Raw genomic sequence first — 16,339 nt, forward strand, 5'->3', positions numbered from 1 at the left:
ACCTTAGACAGTTGCTGGAGCCGGAAGACTGGGAAGATGAAGATTGGGACCCTGAGCTGATGGACCACACTGAGGCAGGGTCTGAGCAGGGGGCATCCCCGGGGATGGGACCAAGCTGGGGGCAGGGCCAAGGGCAGCCTGCACTGGGTGGGTCTGTGGACTGGGGGTCGGGCACCCTGGCGTCAGGCCCTGTGGAGTCAGAAGAGGTGGGCCTGGACGATCACTTTGTGCCCACCGAGCTGGAGCCTCAGGATGCCACAGCCCTGGGCCTGGGTGCTGAGGATGCTGACTGGACCCAAAGCCTTCCCTGGAGATTTGGGGGACTCCCTACCTGCTCACACTGGCCAAGCCCCTCTCCTCCATGGCAGGAGGTTTTCAAAGTGGACCTGCCCCCGGCGGGAGCCCATGGTATTGGAGCTGGGCACCACCCGGGCCACGGACCCTGTTGAGGCCGAGGCCTCGTTACTGGACCTGCAGGTCATCTTTATGGTGGGCTGCTATGATGCCATCTACCTCTGGAAGATGAAGCCAGGATGGGCCCTGAGGACCCCCGACCAGTGTTGGAAACTGCTACTGGAGCCTGATGAGGTGAGGGTGGCGAGACTCCAAGATGCACCCCAGAAGCAGGACCTGCACCCCAGAAGCAGGACCTGCACCGGTGGAGGCTCAGCATTCTGGAATCCTCTCCTCCAGGGCAGAATGAAGAGCTGGTCCCTGCGGACTCATCCCTGCTTAAGAGGGGATTCACCATCCTCTCTTATTCACCCTGGACCAAGAGGGAGGCAGAGGAGGGGGACTCGGCCTCTAGGCCACAGTCCTCCACCCAAGGATGGGATCCCAGCACCAGTGGGCCCAGAGGGCCTGGGGAGAGCCTGGCTGTCATGGGAGCCTCAGCCCTGGGGGAGCTGCCATGTTTTCAGATGCTCAGCCCAGGGCCCCTGAACTGAGGAACTGAGGCCCAAGTGGTCACCATTGTCCTGGCTTCCCCAGGACACCAGAGGCTGGGAAGGACTGACCCCTCCACAGCAGCCAGGGTTGTTATTAGCAATTAGCAATTAGCAAAGGTTGGAGAGTTGGGCCTGGGGAGGAAGAATGGTGAGTGGCCCAGAGACTGAGAAACGGGACCCACCACAGCCTAAGGGGGAAGCAACACAAATGCCAATATTGGAGAGGGAAGTTTTTACCTGTCAACTGTCATGGAGTTAGGGACATGACACTGACAAGGATGTGCTGGTGTGAACAACTGCTATAGAGTGTGGCGTGGAGAGCAGGGTGCAGTGCCATGCCCCAGCCCTGCCCTGGACTTGGGGAGAGACGTTATGGGTGGGATACACACTCCCCGGCACACTCAGGAGTCTGGGGTGACAGGATCACCAGACGGTCTCTGGGGCTCCACAGGACGCTGTCAGCAGCACTGGACACTCTAGTCTGTAGCGGGAGAAGACCTGGTTTCAAATGTTGGCCATTTAATGCATTTGACAGTTTAGCTCCCGTTTCTTTGTTTTTTTAATTAAATAAAGCAATAAGAGTTTTGTGTCAAGCCCCTGTGCTGACTATCCTCAACTAGTCCTTGTGGATTGGCCTCCTTGTCTCAGTGTCTGGGTGGAGTCACTGTTACATGTTTAAATCCCCTGGGAGCAGGGGACAGAGGGGGGGAGCAGCACAGGCCAGATGAGGGTTCTGGTCAGTTTTTTGGCTCATGGTGTTCATAGGTATTTATCACATTATAAAGAACAATACATACACACACGCCTAAAATAAGAAAGGGAATGCTTTGAACAACAATGAGAGTGTGTCATCAAATACAGATTTTAATGAATCTAAATATGTGCCCTTGATATTAAAAAAAACAAAAACAAAAACAACTAGAGGCAGAACCATGTGCAAAGATTGCTAATAATGTTCATGACACCAGGAGTAGGGGGCAGTATGCATCAGCCTACCTATTCTCTGCACAGACTCACTGGAGAAGGAAGCTCTGGAGGTCTTGTCACCAGGGTGCTATGGGCCAGGAAAAAGCTCTTAATTGGCAGTTTCTCTTTCTTATAAACGACCAATCTGGAGGTTTCTACAATCCTCCATTGCGGGTCTCAGCTGGCATAGCCTCCAATGATTCAAGGATGGGCTGTATCCCTTTCAGTGAAAGATGCAGATCTAAGGGTCCACTCTGGGGGGGTGGGGGGTGAGGGGGTGCTGCTGTGTTAGGTATTAACAGTAGCAATGAGATCCTTTCATCGAATTTTGGGGGCAGTCTTTTTCTCTTGTATCTTTCAGAAGTAAGTCTCCAGGTCTTAAATCATGAAGACTTCCGATGCTAATTAGATAGAGAGAAGGCATTAATGCAGCAGCCATTCAAAACATTTCATTTTAACACGATCTCATAATTCTGTGGGCATTTATCGACTTGGAATCTGTATTCGAACGTGCACCTGGCTCTTCTTCTAAATAAACTCAGCATGGTCTTGCCTTCGTTCCCTCCTCTCTCTGTTCCTCCAGGTTAAACAGTCCGTTTATTCATCACTCCAGCAAACCCTTGTTTTGGGCAGACTCTTTTTTTAATGACCCATCTGCTTTGCAGTATTGTGGGGATGTGGAGGTAAGGAGAAGGCAGCCCTGCAGCAGGATCCAAGCAAGAGCCCCAGCTCTTTGCCAAGAGGCTACAGCTGGTTCCTCAGCTCTTCTCATCTGAAAATGGGGGGAAAACATCAACTCGCAAGGTTATGGTGAAGATGAAATAAAATCCAATGTATCCTAAAAAAATTAAACATATATTACCATACGACCCAGTGATTCTACTCCTGGCTGTATACCCTAATAATTTAAAAACATATACACACATGCTCATAGCAGCATTATTCACAATAGCCAAAAGGTGGAAACAACCCAAAAGTCCATCAACTGACGAACGGATAAACAAACTGTGATCTAGCCGTGCAAAGGGGTATTATTCAACCATAAAAAGGAGTGAAGTTCTGATGCTGCAAGGTGGATAAATCTTGAAAACAGTGTGATAAGTAAATGAAGCCTGTCACAAAAGACCATATATCGTATGATTTCATTTATATGAAATGTCCGGAATAGGCAAATCCATAGAGACAGTAGCAGATGAGTGGTTGCCAGAGACTGAGGGAAAGGGGGAGGGGGAAATAATTGCTTAATGGATGTAGGGTCTCTTAATGGATGTAATGAAAATGTTCTGGAACTAGACAGAGGCGATACTTGCACAATTTTGTGAATGCACTACATGCCACTGAATAGTTGATTTTATGTTATGTGAATTTCACCTCAATTAAAAAAAAATCAAATGTGAAAGTTGTAGCACATTGGCCCAGAGTAGGGATAACTGTCCGTTCTCTTTCCAGAGGACCTGTGAAGAACAGCCCCCAGTGTCCTCCCAGCCCCCACCTCCCGGCAATGCCGTTCCAATGTGAATTAATTCACTCTTTCCATTAAAACAGCTGCAGTGGCTTCCCAGGTGGCACAGTGGTTAAGAATCCACCTGCCAATGCAGGGGACATGGGTTCAAGCCCTGGTCCGGGAAGATCCCACATGCCGCGGAGCAATTAAGCCCGTGCGCCACAACTACTGAGCCTGTGCTCTAGAGCCCGTGCTCTGCAACAAGAGAAGCCACTGCAGTGAGAAGCCCACGCACCGCAACAAAGAATAGCCCCCGCTCGTCGCAACTAGAGAAAGCCTGCGCGCAGCAACGAAGACCCAACTCAGCCAAAATAAATAAATAAAATAAATAAATTTATAAAAAAATAAAAATAAATAAAAGAGCTGCTGTCAGTTCTGGCCTTTAGTGGAAATGCTGGCCTTCCCACTGCATACAGTTACGTGGTGATTTTCTCTCAAATCCAAAACAGCAGCACAAACAATTACGCTTACATTCACAGCCTGGGTTCCTGTGGAGGGATGTTCCTGTCAGATGTCCCAAATAGCATTAAAAATTATTTGTCATTGTGATCAGCAAACAAAATTTAACTGGGTCCTGTATTTTATCAGTCGACGTTGCACCAGCCCCATAAGTGCAGACCTGGCGTGTGTCTGTGAGGAACTAGGCCAAGAGCACTGGACAGATCACAGGACAGAGAAAGTGGGACCCAAATGGAGGGGAGGTAGACACAGGGCATGTGGTATCCCACCTTCTGTGCTGCAGGCCCCTTCCAGAAACATCTACTGTGGTGCTGGCAGTGTTCCCAGCCCTGGGAGGGGCCACAGAGCCTTTCAGAGGGTAAGTGAGCTCGTATCTGTCAAGTTGAGAGAAAAGATAAAAGTGCAAAAAAATAGGTACAGTATGTCCCATTTACAAAAATTTTAAAGCACATTATGAATTTCACATGGAAAAGACACGATCAAAAACAAAGTTTGGCAATCCAGTCAAAAAATGGGTGGAAGACCTAAATAAACATTTCACCAAAGAAGACACACAGATGGCCAAGAGGCACATGAAAAGATGCTCAACATCACTAATAATTAGAGAAATGCAAATCAAAGCTACAATGAGGTATCACCTCACACCAGTCAGAATGGCCATTATCAAAAAATCTAGAAATAATAAATGCTGGAAAGGGTGTGGTGAAAAGGGAACCCTCCTGCACTGTTGGCGGGAATGTAAATTGATACAACCACTATGGAAAACAGTATGGAATTCCCTTAAAAAACTAAAAATAGAACTACCATATGACACAGCAATCCCACTACTGGGCACATACCCTGCAAAAACCATAATTAAAAAAGAGACATGTACCACAATGTTCATTGCAGCACTATTTACAATAACCAGGACATAGAAGCAACCTATGTCCATCAACAGATGAATGTATAAAAATGTGGCACATATATACAATGGAATATTACTCAGCCATAAAAAGAAATGAAATTGAGTTATTTGCAGTGAGGTGGATGGACCTAGAGTCTGTCATATGGAGTGAAGTAAGTCAGAAAGAGAAAAAAATACTGTATGCTAACGCATATATATGGAATCTAACAAAGGTATGGATGAACCTTTATTCCTGCAGGGCAGGAATAAAGATGTAGACATAGAGAATGGACTTGAGGACACGGGGTGGGAGGGGGAAGCTGGGGCGAAGTGAGAGTAGCATTGATATATACACACTACCGAATGTAAAATAGTTAGCTAGTGGGAAGCAGCAGCATAGCACAGGGAGATCAGCTCGGTGCTTTGCGATGACCTAGAGGGGTGGGATAGGGAGGATGGGAGGGAGGCTCAAGAGGGAGGGGATATGGAGACATATGTATGCATATGGCTGATTCACTTTGTTGTACAACAGAAACTGACACAGTATTGTGAAGCAATTATACTCCAATAAAGATCTATTAAAAAATAAAAACAAAAAAAAATTTTAATAAATTAAAAAAAAAAAAACAACTTTGGGAGTCGCCCCAAGGTCAGGCCAGCAGTGCCTCTAGGGAGAGAGGACAATGGGAATGTGGAGGACTGGGGATGCATTATTTCCTTAAACAACCATCTGAAGCAAATATGGAAAAATACTGTCACTTGAGCTAGATGGGGGTGCCCAGGTGTGTATTATGTACTGAGTGAAGGTAAAAATGCTGCTGCTGCTGCTGCTGCTGCTGGTGATGATGATGATGGTGGTGGTGGTGATGGAGATGGTGATGAAGTTGATAGTGATGATGGTGGTGGTGATGGAAATGGTGGTGGTGATGATGATGATGGTGGTGGTGATGGAGATGGTGATGAAGTTGATAGTGATGATGGTGGTGGCAAAGAAAGTCCCCAGGAGAGACTTCACCTCTGTTCTTCTGTAGCAACAGAGACCCCCACTCTTGGATTTTGGCTGCTGCAGAGACCCCTCCATTAGTCTGGGGGCTCAGGCACCTCACTGCTCTTTTCATGGATGGGGCTGAAGGGCCTCAGGACGAAGGTGGTGTCCTGACCTCCTTTCCCAGGGAGGCAGGGAGGAGTGTGATGGCCATGCTGAGGGGAGAGGTGCCTCTACAGTCTGTTACTTGGACAGAATCAGGAGTTAGAGTTCACCGACACAGTGAGGACATCTGGCCTCGGCTGTACTGCTTTCAGGAGAAATCTGGAGCCCCTGGGGTTTCCGCCTTCACTCCTGCATTGACTCCCACCTTTGCCATCCCTGGAAGGGCTCTCAGGGCCTCTGCATCCAGCCTCTTCACTCAGAACGTGCAGTTTCATGGATCCTGAATTGGGGCCCTTTTCTGCAGGTCACCCAGCCTGAGTGGGCCCCTGGGACCTGGGAGGCGGCAGTGTTGGACATGCAGCACCTCTCTAAAAGGCAGAAGGCGCACGTGGCTTCCCTAGGGACCCCAACGTCGATTCTGAGAGAGACAATGTTGTGTGTACTTGACATTTCTCCTCCCTCTCCCTTGCATCCAGCTTTCCCGAGCTCGGGCATTTTCAGTCGGGACCTCTCCGAACTCCATGCTGTTTCATGCCAGCTTTGCACTTCAGTCACGTGGATCGCTCAGATGCTAGAGACTCTCCGTTAATTTATAGGGGCCCGCCTCCAGCTGGAGACCTGGGCATGTTTTAATTGGTTTGATTGAGATCCTCATCCCTCCAGCTGGGTCTCAGATCTTGGGTATTTGAGACAAGGATTGGGGAAAATGTTGTTTTTGAAACTGAAATCAAGTAATAACGTTAGCAGCAGCACCAAGGGAAGGGTCTCCTGGAAAACACAGTTAGCTATTGATTGCAGAGGGGCCCTGGGCTGGTGTGGAGGTGGGGGCTGGCCGAGCAGGTGTGTCACTTCTGGGACCTCCTTCTGGGGCAGGTGCCCCCAGCTGGGCCCCAGGCAGCCTCTGCCCATGACTGAGCCCTAGGTGGGGTTACGCCTGCCATTTCTGCCCAGCTCCGGCCTACCCCTAGTCTTTGCTCTCTTGGGAGGGGCTGGCCTAGGCTCTCAGGGGTGCATCAAGGCCTGTGCACCCCCCACCCCCATTCCTGCTCCCTCCCCTTTCTCTTTCCCAGGCATTTTTTTTGAGGGGTGTGGGACAGGGCAGTGACAGGACATGTCTCTGACAAGTCTGTGGTCAGGCTGGATGGGCACCTGTGAAGAGACTCCATGAAGCCAGATTCTGCCTATGGAAACTCATTTGCCCAGTAATTTAGTAATACAGTTGGGAAAGAGTTCTGGCAGAAAAATTATCATTTCAAGACATAATGAACCCATTATATGCAGAGCGAAGCTTTAAAGTCACATTTGTGGAAAGTGGGGGCTTTATGATTATGATTTATGATTTAATGGTCCATAAAGTGAATCAGAGATGGGCAGAGTTATGTTTGCACAGAGCACAGTAGGTTTTAGGGAGGGGGGTCCACCAACCCGAGGGCAGCAGCATCAGTTTCCTGCAGGATCCCGGTCCCCTCTCCTCGCCCCTCCGACCTCTGCGGCCACTTGGATCCTCTCAGATCCAGGCTGAGGACTCTGTGCCGTAAAGGAAGGTTCTCAGGTATCTCCCTGATGGCACCCCTTGAGGGGACATACCGGCCACCAGCACCTTCGTGTCTTGCAATATCTCCCTCCTCCACCCTTGGTCTCTGTTTTTCACACTTAGGACAGCCCAGCCCCTACCCTACCGTCCATGGGCTCTGTCTAGCATGCGTGCTGGATGGGTGTCTGTCCTTCCCTCGTGGTGCAAATAGAGAGAAGGCCATGGGCTGTGTGGCCTGCAGCTCTGCAGGACATCATGACCAGGAGATGAGACCAAGTCTTCTCTGAGATGGGCAGGGAGCTGACCAACACTTAAGCAGATGCTATCCTTGGTCATCCATACATCCTGGCCTGTGGCCTTGAGGGCCTGTGTCAAGCTGGGCTGCTCAGTGACCCTGGCAGCTGGCCCTGGCTGTGTTCCTGGAGGTTTCTCTCTGTAGCCTGGGCCCACTCTGGGTTACAGGGTGCTTGGACCAAAGGCAGCAGATGGGCCTGAACACCATGAGGCCGACCAGCCTGAAATACCTGCCCAGAGAGCAGGAGGATGAGAGCAAGACCTGTCCATGAGTCCACCTGTCTGCGAGCTGCGGTGGTGTGACTCAGGCACACCCCCATGCCAAGAGCATTCTGGCTCAGGGTCCCCATCTGTCAATGAGGAGTGGAGAGCAGTGCTCAGAGGGTCCCAGGCTCCCTGAAAATGGAGTCATCTGAAAAAGACCTGACAATTAATGATGGTTAGGATTTTTCAAAGAGATAAAGGAATAAATATGATCCATAAAAGGAACAGGAAATTGTGAATCAAAATAGCAGCACTAGTCACCATCACCAAAAGGGGAAAACAACCCAAGAGTCCATCACAGATGAAGGGATAAACAAATGTGGTGTGTAAACAACGGAATAGTATTCAGCCTTGAAAAGGAAGGAAACTCTGACACTTGCTACAACATGGAGGAACCTCGAAGACATCACAGTAAGTGAAAGAAGCCAGACACTAAAGAACAAAAACTGTATGATCCCACTCACAGGAGGTGGGTTCCTAGAGTAGTCAAATAAAAAATGGAGACAGAAGGAGAATAGTGGTTGTTAGGGGCTGCGGGGGTGGGATGCAGAGTTGTTTAATGGGGACAATTTCTGTTTGGGTTGATAAAAGGTTTTGGAAGTAGTGACGAGTGCACATTATGAATGTCATTAATGCCACTGGGTCGCGGCCCCGCCTTGGTGTCTCAGAACCACCACCCCCTCACTGTGTCCCCACCAGGTGCACGGGAGGGTCCAGGGCTTGATTGACAACCGCTCAGTGCCTGGGAAACTGAGGGGTGGGGTGCAGAGGGCGAAGGGAAGCAGAGACGCCCCGCGCAAGGGCTGCAACCTGCCTGGACTCGGCTTCACCCCACGGCCGAGGCGTGACCTGCCCCCTTCCCTGCGCCCCCCTCCGCCCCCGCGCCGGCTGCCCTCCCCCATCCCCGCGCCTCCCCAGCCGCCCCAGCGCATCCCCGCCCCCCCTCCCTCCCGCGGCCCCCCCCCCCGGGTTATTAATGCCCAGGCCGGGCGCAGGGCCGCGGCGCATTCCCAGCTGGCGGCCGGGCAGGTGGCGGCGGCGACAGGGGCCTGGGCGCGGAGAGAGGCTCTCCCGGCGGGACCGGCGGGCGGGCTCCCCTCCACCACGCGCCGCTGGGACCCCGCACGCTCCTCCGCGCTCCCGTCCGGGACGGAGCCCTCGGGAAGTTTCCCGGAGACGCGTGGCGGCGAGGAGGACGTCCCGAGCGCGACCCCGGGGCTCGGCGCACAGACCTGATGGCCCAGTGACCGAGGTGGGCATGGGCGCTGAGAGGGTGCGGGGCGGGGGCGGGGGCCGGGACCTGGTGCGCGGGGCGCCCTCCCCGCCGGCCCGCACTGTGCCAGGTAGGATCGCAGGGCCACTGAGCCCTCCTCGCGCCTCGGGGAGGATGTGCGGCGCTTCGGGTGGCGAGCGGTGAGGTGCGCGCCGCGGGCTCGGCGAGGGCTTCGCGTCCCTCCCGGGGGCGCCCTCGGCTCGGTTCGCTGCAGCCCCTGGGGGAGGGCTCCGGAACCCTGACCCCCGGGGGGCGGCGGCCGGAGAGGGAGCCTCCGGCCAGTAGGAAGGCCCCCAGCTGCCCTCGCCAGACTCGAGGCTGGGCCGGGTCCCGCGGAGAGGGGGTCTGGGGCGGCATCTCTGCACTCAGGTTCCCTTCTGCACGGAGGGCTCAGACCACGTCGGGTGCACGCTCCGAGTTTATCCGTGTTAGTGTGAACGCTGGACCTGTAGAGGGAAAAAACCTGGTGCCAGTGTTTTCCCTGGATGTGGGGAGATGGGGCAATAGAGGGGCCTCTCCTCTCAGTTCAAGTATTTCCAGTTTTAGGTCTTTTTTTCTTATGACGGCAATTTTCACACAGTACGGGTCATAGACGTGCAACTCCGTGAGTTTTTACACGTGTCTACACCTGTGTAACCACCACCACATGAGGACACAGCACAAGTCCATCCCTCAGAGTGCTCTCCAGTGCCCCCTACCAGTTGACACCCCGGCAACAGCTATCATAGAGATTTTGCCTGCTCCCAAACTTCAGGTAAATGGAATCACAGTGTACTCTGTGTCTGTTTTGTTTTTCTCAACATAGCATATTTGAGTTTCATCAAGTTGTTGATTGTAGGGTAATTCCATCTTCTTCATCATCTCAGAGCATTTTTATGGAGGGGTCACAGTTTCTTTATCCACACTACTATTCATGGACAGTTGGGTGGTTTCCAGCTCCTGCCTGCTGTGAAAATTCTCACTCTTGATTTTTGTGGACATTTGCACTCATTTCTCTTGGACACGAACCTAAGAGTGGAACTGCTGCATGAGAGGACATGCATGTGTCCAACTTTATTTTTTTGATGGTGCCAGATTGCTTTCCACAGGGGCTGCACCATTCTATGGCCCCTCCAGCAGTTCAGGAATCTGGTTCCTCCACATCCTCCCAGCACTTGGGATCTGCCTTTTTGATTCCAGTCATCCTGGTGAGGGTGCAGAGGTTTATACCCTAATCTCCTGGATGACTAATGATGTTGAGCATCCTTTCATGTGCTTCTTGGCCATTTGGACATCTTCTTTTGAGAATTTCCTATTCAAATCTTGTCTTTTTTTTTTTTCTTCCAAATGAGTCATTAGTCTTTATTGATTTGTAGTTCTTTCATATATTTTGATTACTAGTTCTTTGTCTGATATATGTCTTCTGATAATCTTTTCCTAGTCCATGGTTTACATTTTTTACTCTCTCAGTGAAGTTCTCAATTTTAATGAAATCCACTTGATGGGTCTTTTATTGCAAGTATTTCTTGCTCTTTTTTTTTTTTTTTTTTGAGAAATCTTTGCCTTCCCAAGGTCATGCAGATATTCTCCTATGTTTCTTCCAGAACTTGATTAATTAATTGATTCACTCTGTTACATACAGGTGCACAGTCCATCTTGAATTATTTTCACGTGTGGTGGGAGGTAGGCATCAAGGCTCGTTTTCCGCATGTGGATAAAGAGAGGTTACAAGGGCTTTCCCCTCTTTACCAAACGTATTTTCCTATTTGAACTTTAAAGTCAGCAGGTACTACTTTTGCAATCTGAACAAAATGTATTTTTTAAAACATACAGGAGAAATAAATTGGGAGAAAGGATGCAGGGGTCAGCACGGCCTCCCTGCCCTTCACAGATGAGGAAGTGAGGAGGCCTAGGGAGGACTCCTGGTTCCATCCACTGCTGACCCCACCCCCGCGGGCTGCCTGCTGCACTCTGGTTTTCAGAAAAGTCCAGCCAGATTCTAGGCAGCTGCTGCAAAGGGTAGCAGTGTATCCTGATTTCAGAGAAACTGGAGCACCAAAGATACTTCTCCTCAGTGCACTTTGCTAAGCATGAAGGGAAGTCCAAAAGCTAAAGGCCCCATCAAAGGCAGTCCAGCAATTTGTTAAAATGTCTGCTCGTGCTCCCAACTGCAATTTCTAAATAACACACTCGATCAGTCTTCCAGTCCTCAGCTCAGTTTGGTCTATGTATCAAGGTACTTATCTTGAATTCAAAGAATGTTTTAATGTTTAAGATGCTAAAGAATATAAAGACTGACAAGACACTCCGGTGAATTGTCTGAGAGAGTTGCCTGCTAGAAAAAAAGGTTTCATTACAAAATACATGCTCATTACAACAAATTCAGGCAGTAAATGCACACAGTAAAACGAGACGGTCCCTTGCAGCCCTGAGGTAACTGTTATAATTTGATAAGTTGAAAATTTGAGTTGGTAAAATAAAACTCTGTGTGTTCAATTAAAAAAAAAAAAAAAAAGTCCAGCCAGCCCAGAGGCCTTTGGACTTGCATTGAGGCCCAGGGTGGGGGTGCTGCCGGGGCACGCATGGGGAGCAGCTGGTCTAGGTGGTCCCCCTACATAGCTGGGGAAACAAGGCAGAGTGTTAGAGTTTTGAACGAAGAGTCCCCAAGGGGGTGTTGCAGTTGGCGAACCCCATCCCTCTGCAGGCCTCCCTAGCCCAGTGGGAACTGTGTCCTCTCACGGCCTCCTGGAAGTGGGAGGGGGTGCCTGACCTGCATCTCTTTTTTTTTTAAATTAATTAATTAATTTATTTATTTATTTTTGGCTGTGTTGGGTCTTCGTTTCTGTGCGAGGGCTTTCTCTAGTTGTGGCAAGCGGGGGCCACTCTTCATCGCGGTGCGCGGGCCTCTCACTATCGCGGCCTCTCTTGTTGCGGAGCACAGGCTCCAGATGCGCAGGCTCAGTAATTGTGGCTCACGGGCCTAGTTGCTCCGTGGCATGTGGGACCTTCCCAGACCAGGGCTCGAACCCGTGTCCCCTGCATTGGCAGGCAGATTCTCAACCACTGCGCCACCAGGGAAGCCCCCTGACCTGCATCTTTAATGGGCATCCTCTCCCGCAGGACGAGCTTGTCATCCACAGATGCCCCTTCTCTGCCTAAAGGAGCAGCAGGCCCCAGCCCCAAGCCCAGTGTGAGGCGGCAGAGATGGCGCTGAGTCCAGAGCCACTGAGCAGGTTCCCTATGCTGGCTACGACAGGCAGCCCCATGCCCGAGCCGCCTGGCACCCCCAATGCATCTCTCAACAGCTCGTGGGCCAGCCCAGCGGAGCCCAGCTCCCTGGAGGACCTGGTGGCCACGGGCACCATTGGGGTGGTGCTCTCGGCCATGGGCGTGGTTGGCGTGGTGGGCAACTTGTACACGCTGGCTGTCATGTGCCGCTTCCTGCACACCTCGGCCTCCATGTACGTCTACGTCATCAACCTGGCGCTGGCGGACTTGCTCTACCTGCTCAGCATCCCCTTCATCGTGGCCACCTATGTTACCAAGGCGTGGCACTTCGGCGACGTGGGCTGCCGTGTCCTCTTCAGCCTGGACTTCCTGACCATGCACGCCAGCATCTTCACCCTGACCCTCATGAGCAGTGAGCGCTATGCTGCCGTGGTGAGGCCACTGGACATGGTGCAGCGTTCCAAGGGCTACCGCAAGGTCCTGGCGCTGGGCACGTGGCTGCTGGCGCTGTTGCTGGCACTGCCCATGATGCTGGCCATCCGGCTGGTCCGCAGGGGCCACAAGAGCCTCTGCCTGCCAGCCTGGGGCCAGCGCGCCCACCGCACCTACCTGACGCTGCTCTTCGGGACCAGCATCGTGGGGCCCGGTGTGGTCATCGGGCTGCTCTACGTCCGCCTGGCCCGGGCCTACTGGCAGTCGCAGCGGGCTTCCTTCACGCAGACGCGGCGGCTACCCAACCCCAGGGTGCTCTACCTCATCCTGGGCATCGTGCTGCTCTTCTGGGCCTGCTTCCTGCCCTTCTGGCTGTGGCAGCTCCTCACCCAGTACCGCGGGACCCCGCCACTCACGCCCCGCTCCGCCCGCATCGTCAACTACCTGACCACCTGCCTCACCTACAGCAACAGCTGCGTAAACCCCTTCCTCTACACGCTGCTCACTAAGAACTACCGCGACTACCGCCAGCGCTCGCTCCAAGGCAGGGGCGCCCACCGGCCCGTGGATATCCACAGCTTCCCGCAGGGCCGCACCGGCTGCCAGCGCGGCTCAGGCCGCTCGCTGTCCTCCAGCAGCCAGCAGGCCAGCGAGACCATCGCGCTGTCCCAGGCGGCCCCTAGGGGGCTCTGCACCTGAGCGTCCCTGGCCTCCACGTGGGCGCTGGACTGGGGGTGGGGAGTGGCCCCCCAGAGCCAGGCCACTCCTGGACTCCCCCATTGACTGCCTCTCTTCCTCAGTCCTCTTCCAGAAAGTTCCCTGCTCTCCCTTTCCCATCACTCACTTCAGCTCCATCAGCCTAGCCACCTTCCCCGTAATGCCCAGAAGTCTCCCCTGCCCCATCCATCTGTGAGGGTCTGTAGGAGGCTCAGGCCCAGGACCAGCTTCTGAAAACGGTGGCGAGTGGAGTCTTCACTGCAGCAGATGTGAGCGCCTACATGACGCGTGGCGGGGCACACACTGGCAGGTGACAGCGTGTAGGCACACAGGCTGCCTGCATGGGACCCTCCTCCTGGCTGGTGCATGGCCCTCTCCCCATCCCTCCCGGCTCCCATGTGGCTCCACCCCTCACAGCTTCAGCACCTGGAACAATAAACTCTGAGCTCTTCGAGCCTTGTCCTGCCGCAGCAGTGTGGGTGGGATGCCAACGGAGGCAGGACCCCTAGGACGTCCCCCCGCACTTGGATGAGCCTGTCCACCTGGCTGGGGAGGAGACACGTCCAGCCATTCGGCCTTCCTGACACGGTGGGCGGGTGCCACCAGGCCTGAGCAGGGCCCTGGATGTGGGGCCTGAGACCTGGGGCGAGGCAGGGAGCCAGCAGCCTCAACCTGCTCAGGGAGGAGGGGCAGCTGGGGCATCACTCCAGGGCAGGAACTCGGCACCTAAACTGAAACCATGAGCCAGAATTCCTCTCCCTTCGGCAGCTCACCTGCCTCTCCCTCCCCAGACCTGGTGGGGTGGGAGTCAGGCAGGGGGTGGATCGTACAACACACGTAGGGGTTTATCTCATGTGTGCAGCATCCGAGCTGGGCCTCCTGTGGACATCAAGACCACTGGGCCCTGCCCGCAGAGAGCCTGACCACAGGGAAAGGTTTTGGACCTCTCCCCACCCCTACCCCACCGTGCAGTGGCCTGTACACTCCACATTGTGGCCCCAGCTCACATCCCACAGCTGGGTCTCAGCCTTGGCTGCACATCAGACTCACCACCGACCAGGCCCCTCCTGGACCCCTTTCAAGACCCTGACAGGATCCTAACGTGTGGGCAGGTGGAGATCTACACCTCCCTCCCCGCTGGCCCCTAAGTATGGGGTCTAAGGCCACCAGTGCAACTTGGGACCCCAAATGTTTTTGGAAGTAAACAGCCCAAAGTTTGTACCTTGACCAAGACCCTGGGTCTATGCTTCCCAAATCCTGATTCCAGGATGTGTTGAGAAGGCCCCAAACTTAGAAAACTGAGACCCGCAGAAGTGGCCCTGCAGCCCCCATTCATCTGCATGTGTGAAGGTGCTCTGTGCGCTGTTTCTCGGAGTGATGCTGAAGAAGTTACATTTTTGGCTCCAAACTTAAGACCTGAGTATCCTGGTTAATGTTCCCAGGTGGGCCGGGCGAGCCTCCATCACCAGGCCTGGGACAGCTGCAGGGGCTGTCCTCCCATCTTCTGCTTGGAAGTACCCAGCCTCTGGGGAACCTCATGATGACACCCTGAGTGTTTCAGAATGTTTAAAAATGTTAGGCAGGCTCTCACGCCTGTGCACCCACACACACAGCCACGAGGAGACTCCCGCTGGCCTACTGTGGCTTGGCCGAGCTCCCTGGATCCACCGCCCACAGCCTCTCCCTCTCCTCTCACCCCGGGCCCCCAGGACCTACCAGTCAGGGACGGGTGATTTATGGAGGCCTAGTCTGGCTCAAGACCCGCAGTCATCAGCCCATCAGGCATGGTGCCCAGCCCTTGGCAAGCTGGACAGCAGAGGGTCCCGGGGTGAGGGGCTAACCGGGGCATGGCTAGAACCGGCTCTAGCAGGTGAGGGCTCCTGTTCAAATGCTACAGCTTTATTGGGGGCAGTCTCACACCATAAAACTCACCCGCTTAAAGTGCAAGTAATGATTTTCAGTGAAAAGACAGAGTTGTGCAACCATCATCACAATCCAGTCTCAGGACATCTGTCAGGCAGGGAGCTCCAGAGAAACTGACCAATAGGACAGACATAAATGATAGAAGGTTCTATGAAGGAATTGGTTCAGCGATTAAGTGGCTGGCACGTCTGAGATCCGTCGATGGGGTGGTGGGCTGGAAACTCAGGCAGCAGAAGATGCTGCAGCCTTTGGGTAGAATTCCTTCTTTCCCGGAAACCTCCAGTTTTGCTGGAAGGCCTCCAACCGCATGGAGGAGCCTCACGCGCCACATTCCGGGAACAGGCTGCACAGCGTGGGCAGAGCTGAATGTGCCCCGTTGGATGAACACGTGTCGGTTTTGGGCATCTGAGCTGCTGCCACATTTTCTGCAAATGAACAGGGCTGCCGTGGACACCCGTGTGCGCGTCTGTGTGGAGGCGTCGCTGCTCTGGAACCTCTGGACTGTTCCCGGAGGACTGTGCATCTGCCGCTCCTTCCAGCTGCCCTGCGTAAGGGCTCCTGTCCTCCTGGCCTCTCCATACTGCCCACACTGCCCTCCCACGGGGCAGGCACTGTTTTATGACAAAAGAGCAGCTGTTCTGGGTAAACTCGGATTAAGAACGGGCAGCTCCGGACGGTGACCGTCTCTCAGAGTCACGCGTCTGTGGGGCTAGGGCCACAGGCCTTGCTCAGATGGGCAGGGGCGGGGAGGGCAGTGCTGCCCGCAGGCTGTGGGGGGCAGGG

General features: G+C 53.3%; 1 protein-coding gene across 1 annotated transcript; it reads left to right on the forward strand.

Moving 5' to 3' along the window:
• Window positions 1-9,160: 9,160 nt before the first annotated feature.
• On the forward strand, window positions 9,161-13,978 carry UTS2R (urotensin 2 receptor). Its single transcript, XM_036835885.1, has 3 exons — window positions 9,161-9,256; window positions 9,858-10,031; window positions 12,377-13,978. Exon 3 carries the CDS (start codon window positions 12,461-12,463, stop codon window positions 13,613-13,615), a length of 1,155 nt encoding a protein of 384 aa, XP_036691780.1. The 5' UTR covers window positions 9,161-9,256; window positions 9,858-10,031; window positions 12,377-12,460; the 3' UTR covers window positions 13,616-13,978.
• Window positions 13,979-16,339: the final 2,361 nt, after the last annotated feature.

The sequence above is a fragment of the Balaenoptera musculus genome, chromosome 20 (assembly GCF_009873245.2).
Source record: "Balaenoptera musculus isolate JJ_BM4_2016_0621 chromosome 20, mBalMus1.pri.v3, whole genome shotgun sequence".
In the NCBI taxonomy this organism is placed as follows: Eukaryota; Metazoa; Chordata; class Mammalia; order Artiodactyla; family Balaenopteridae; genus Balaenoptera; species Balaenoptera musculus.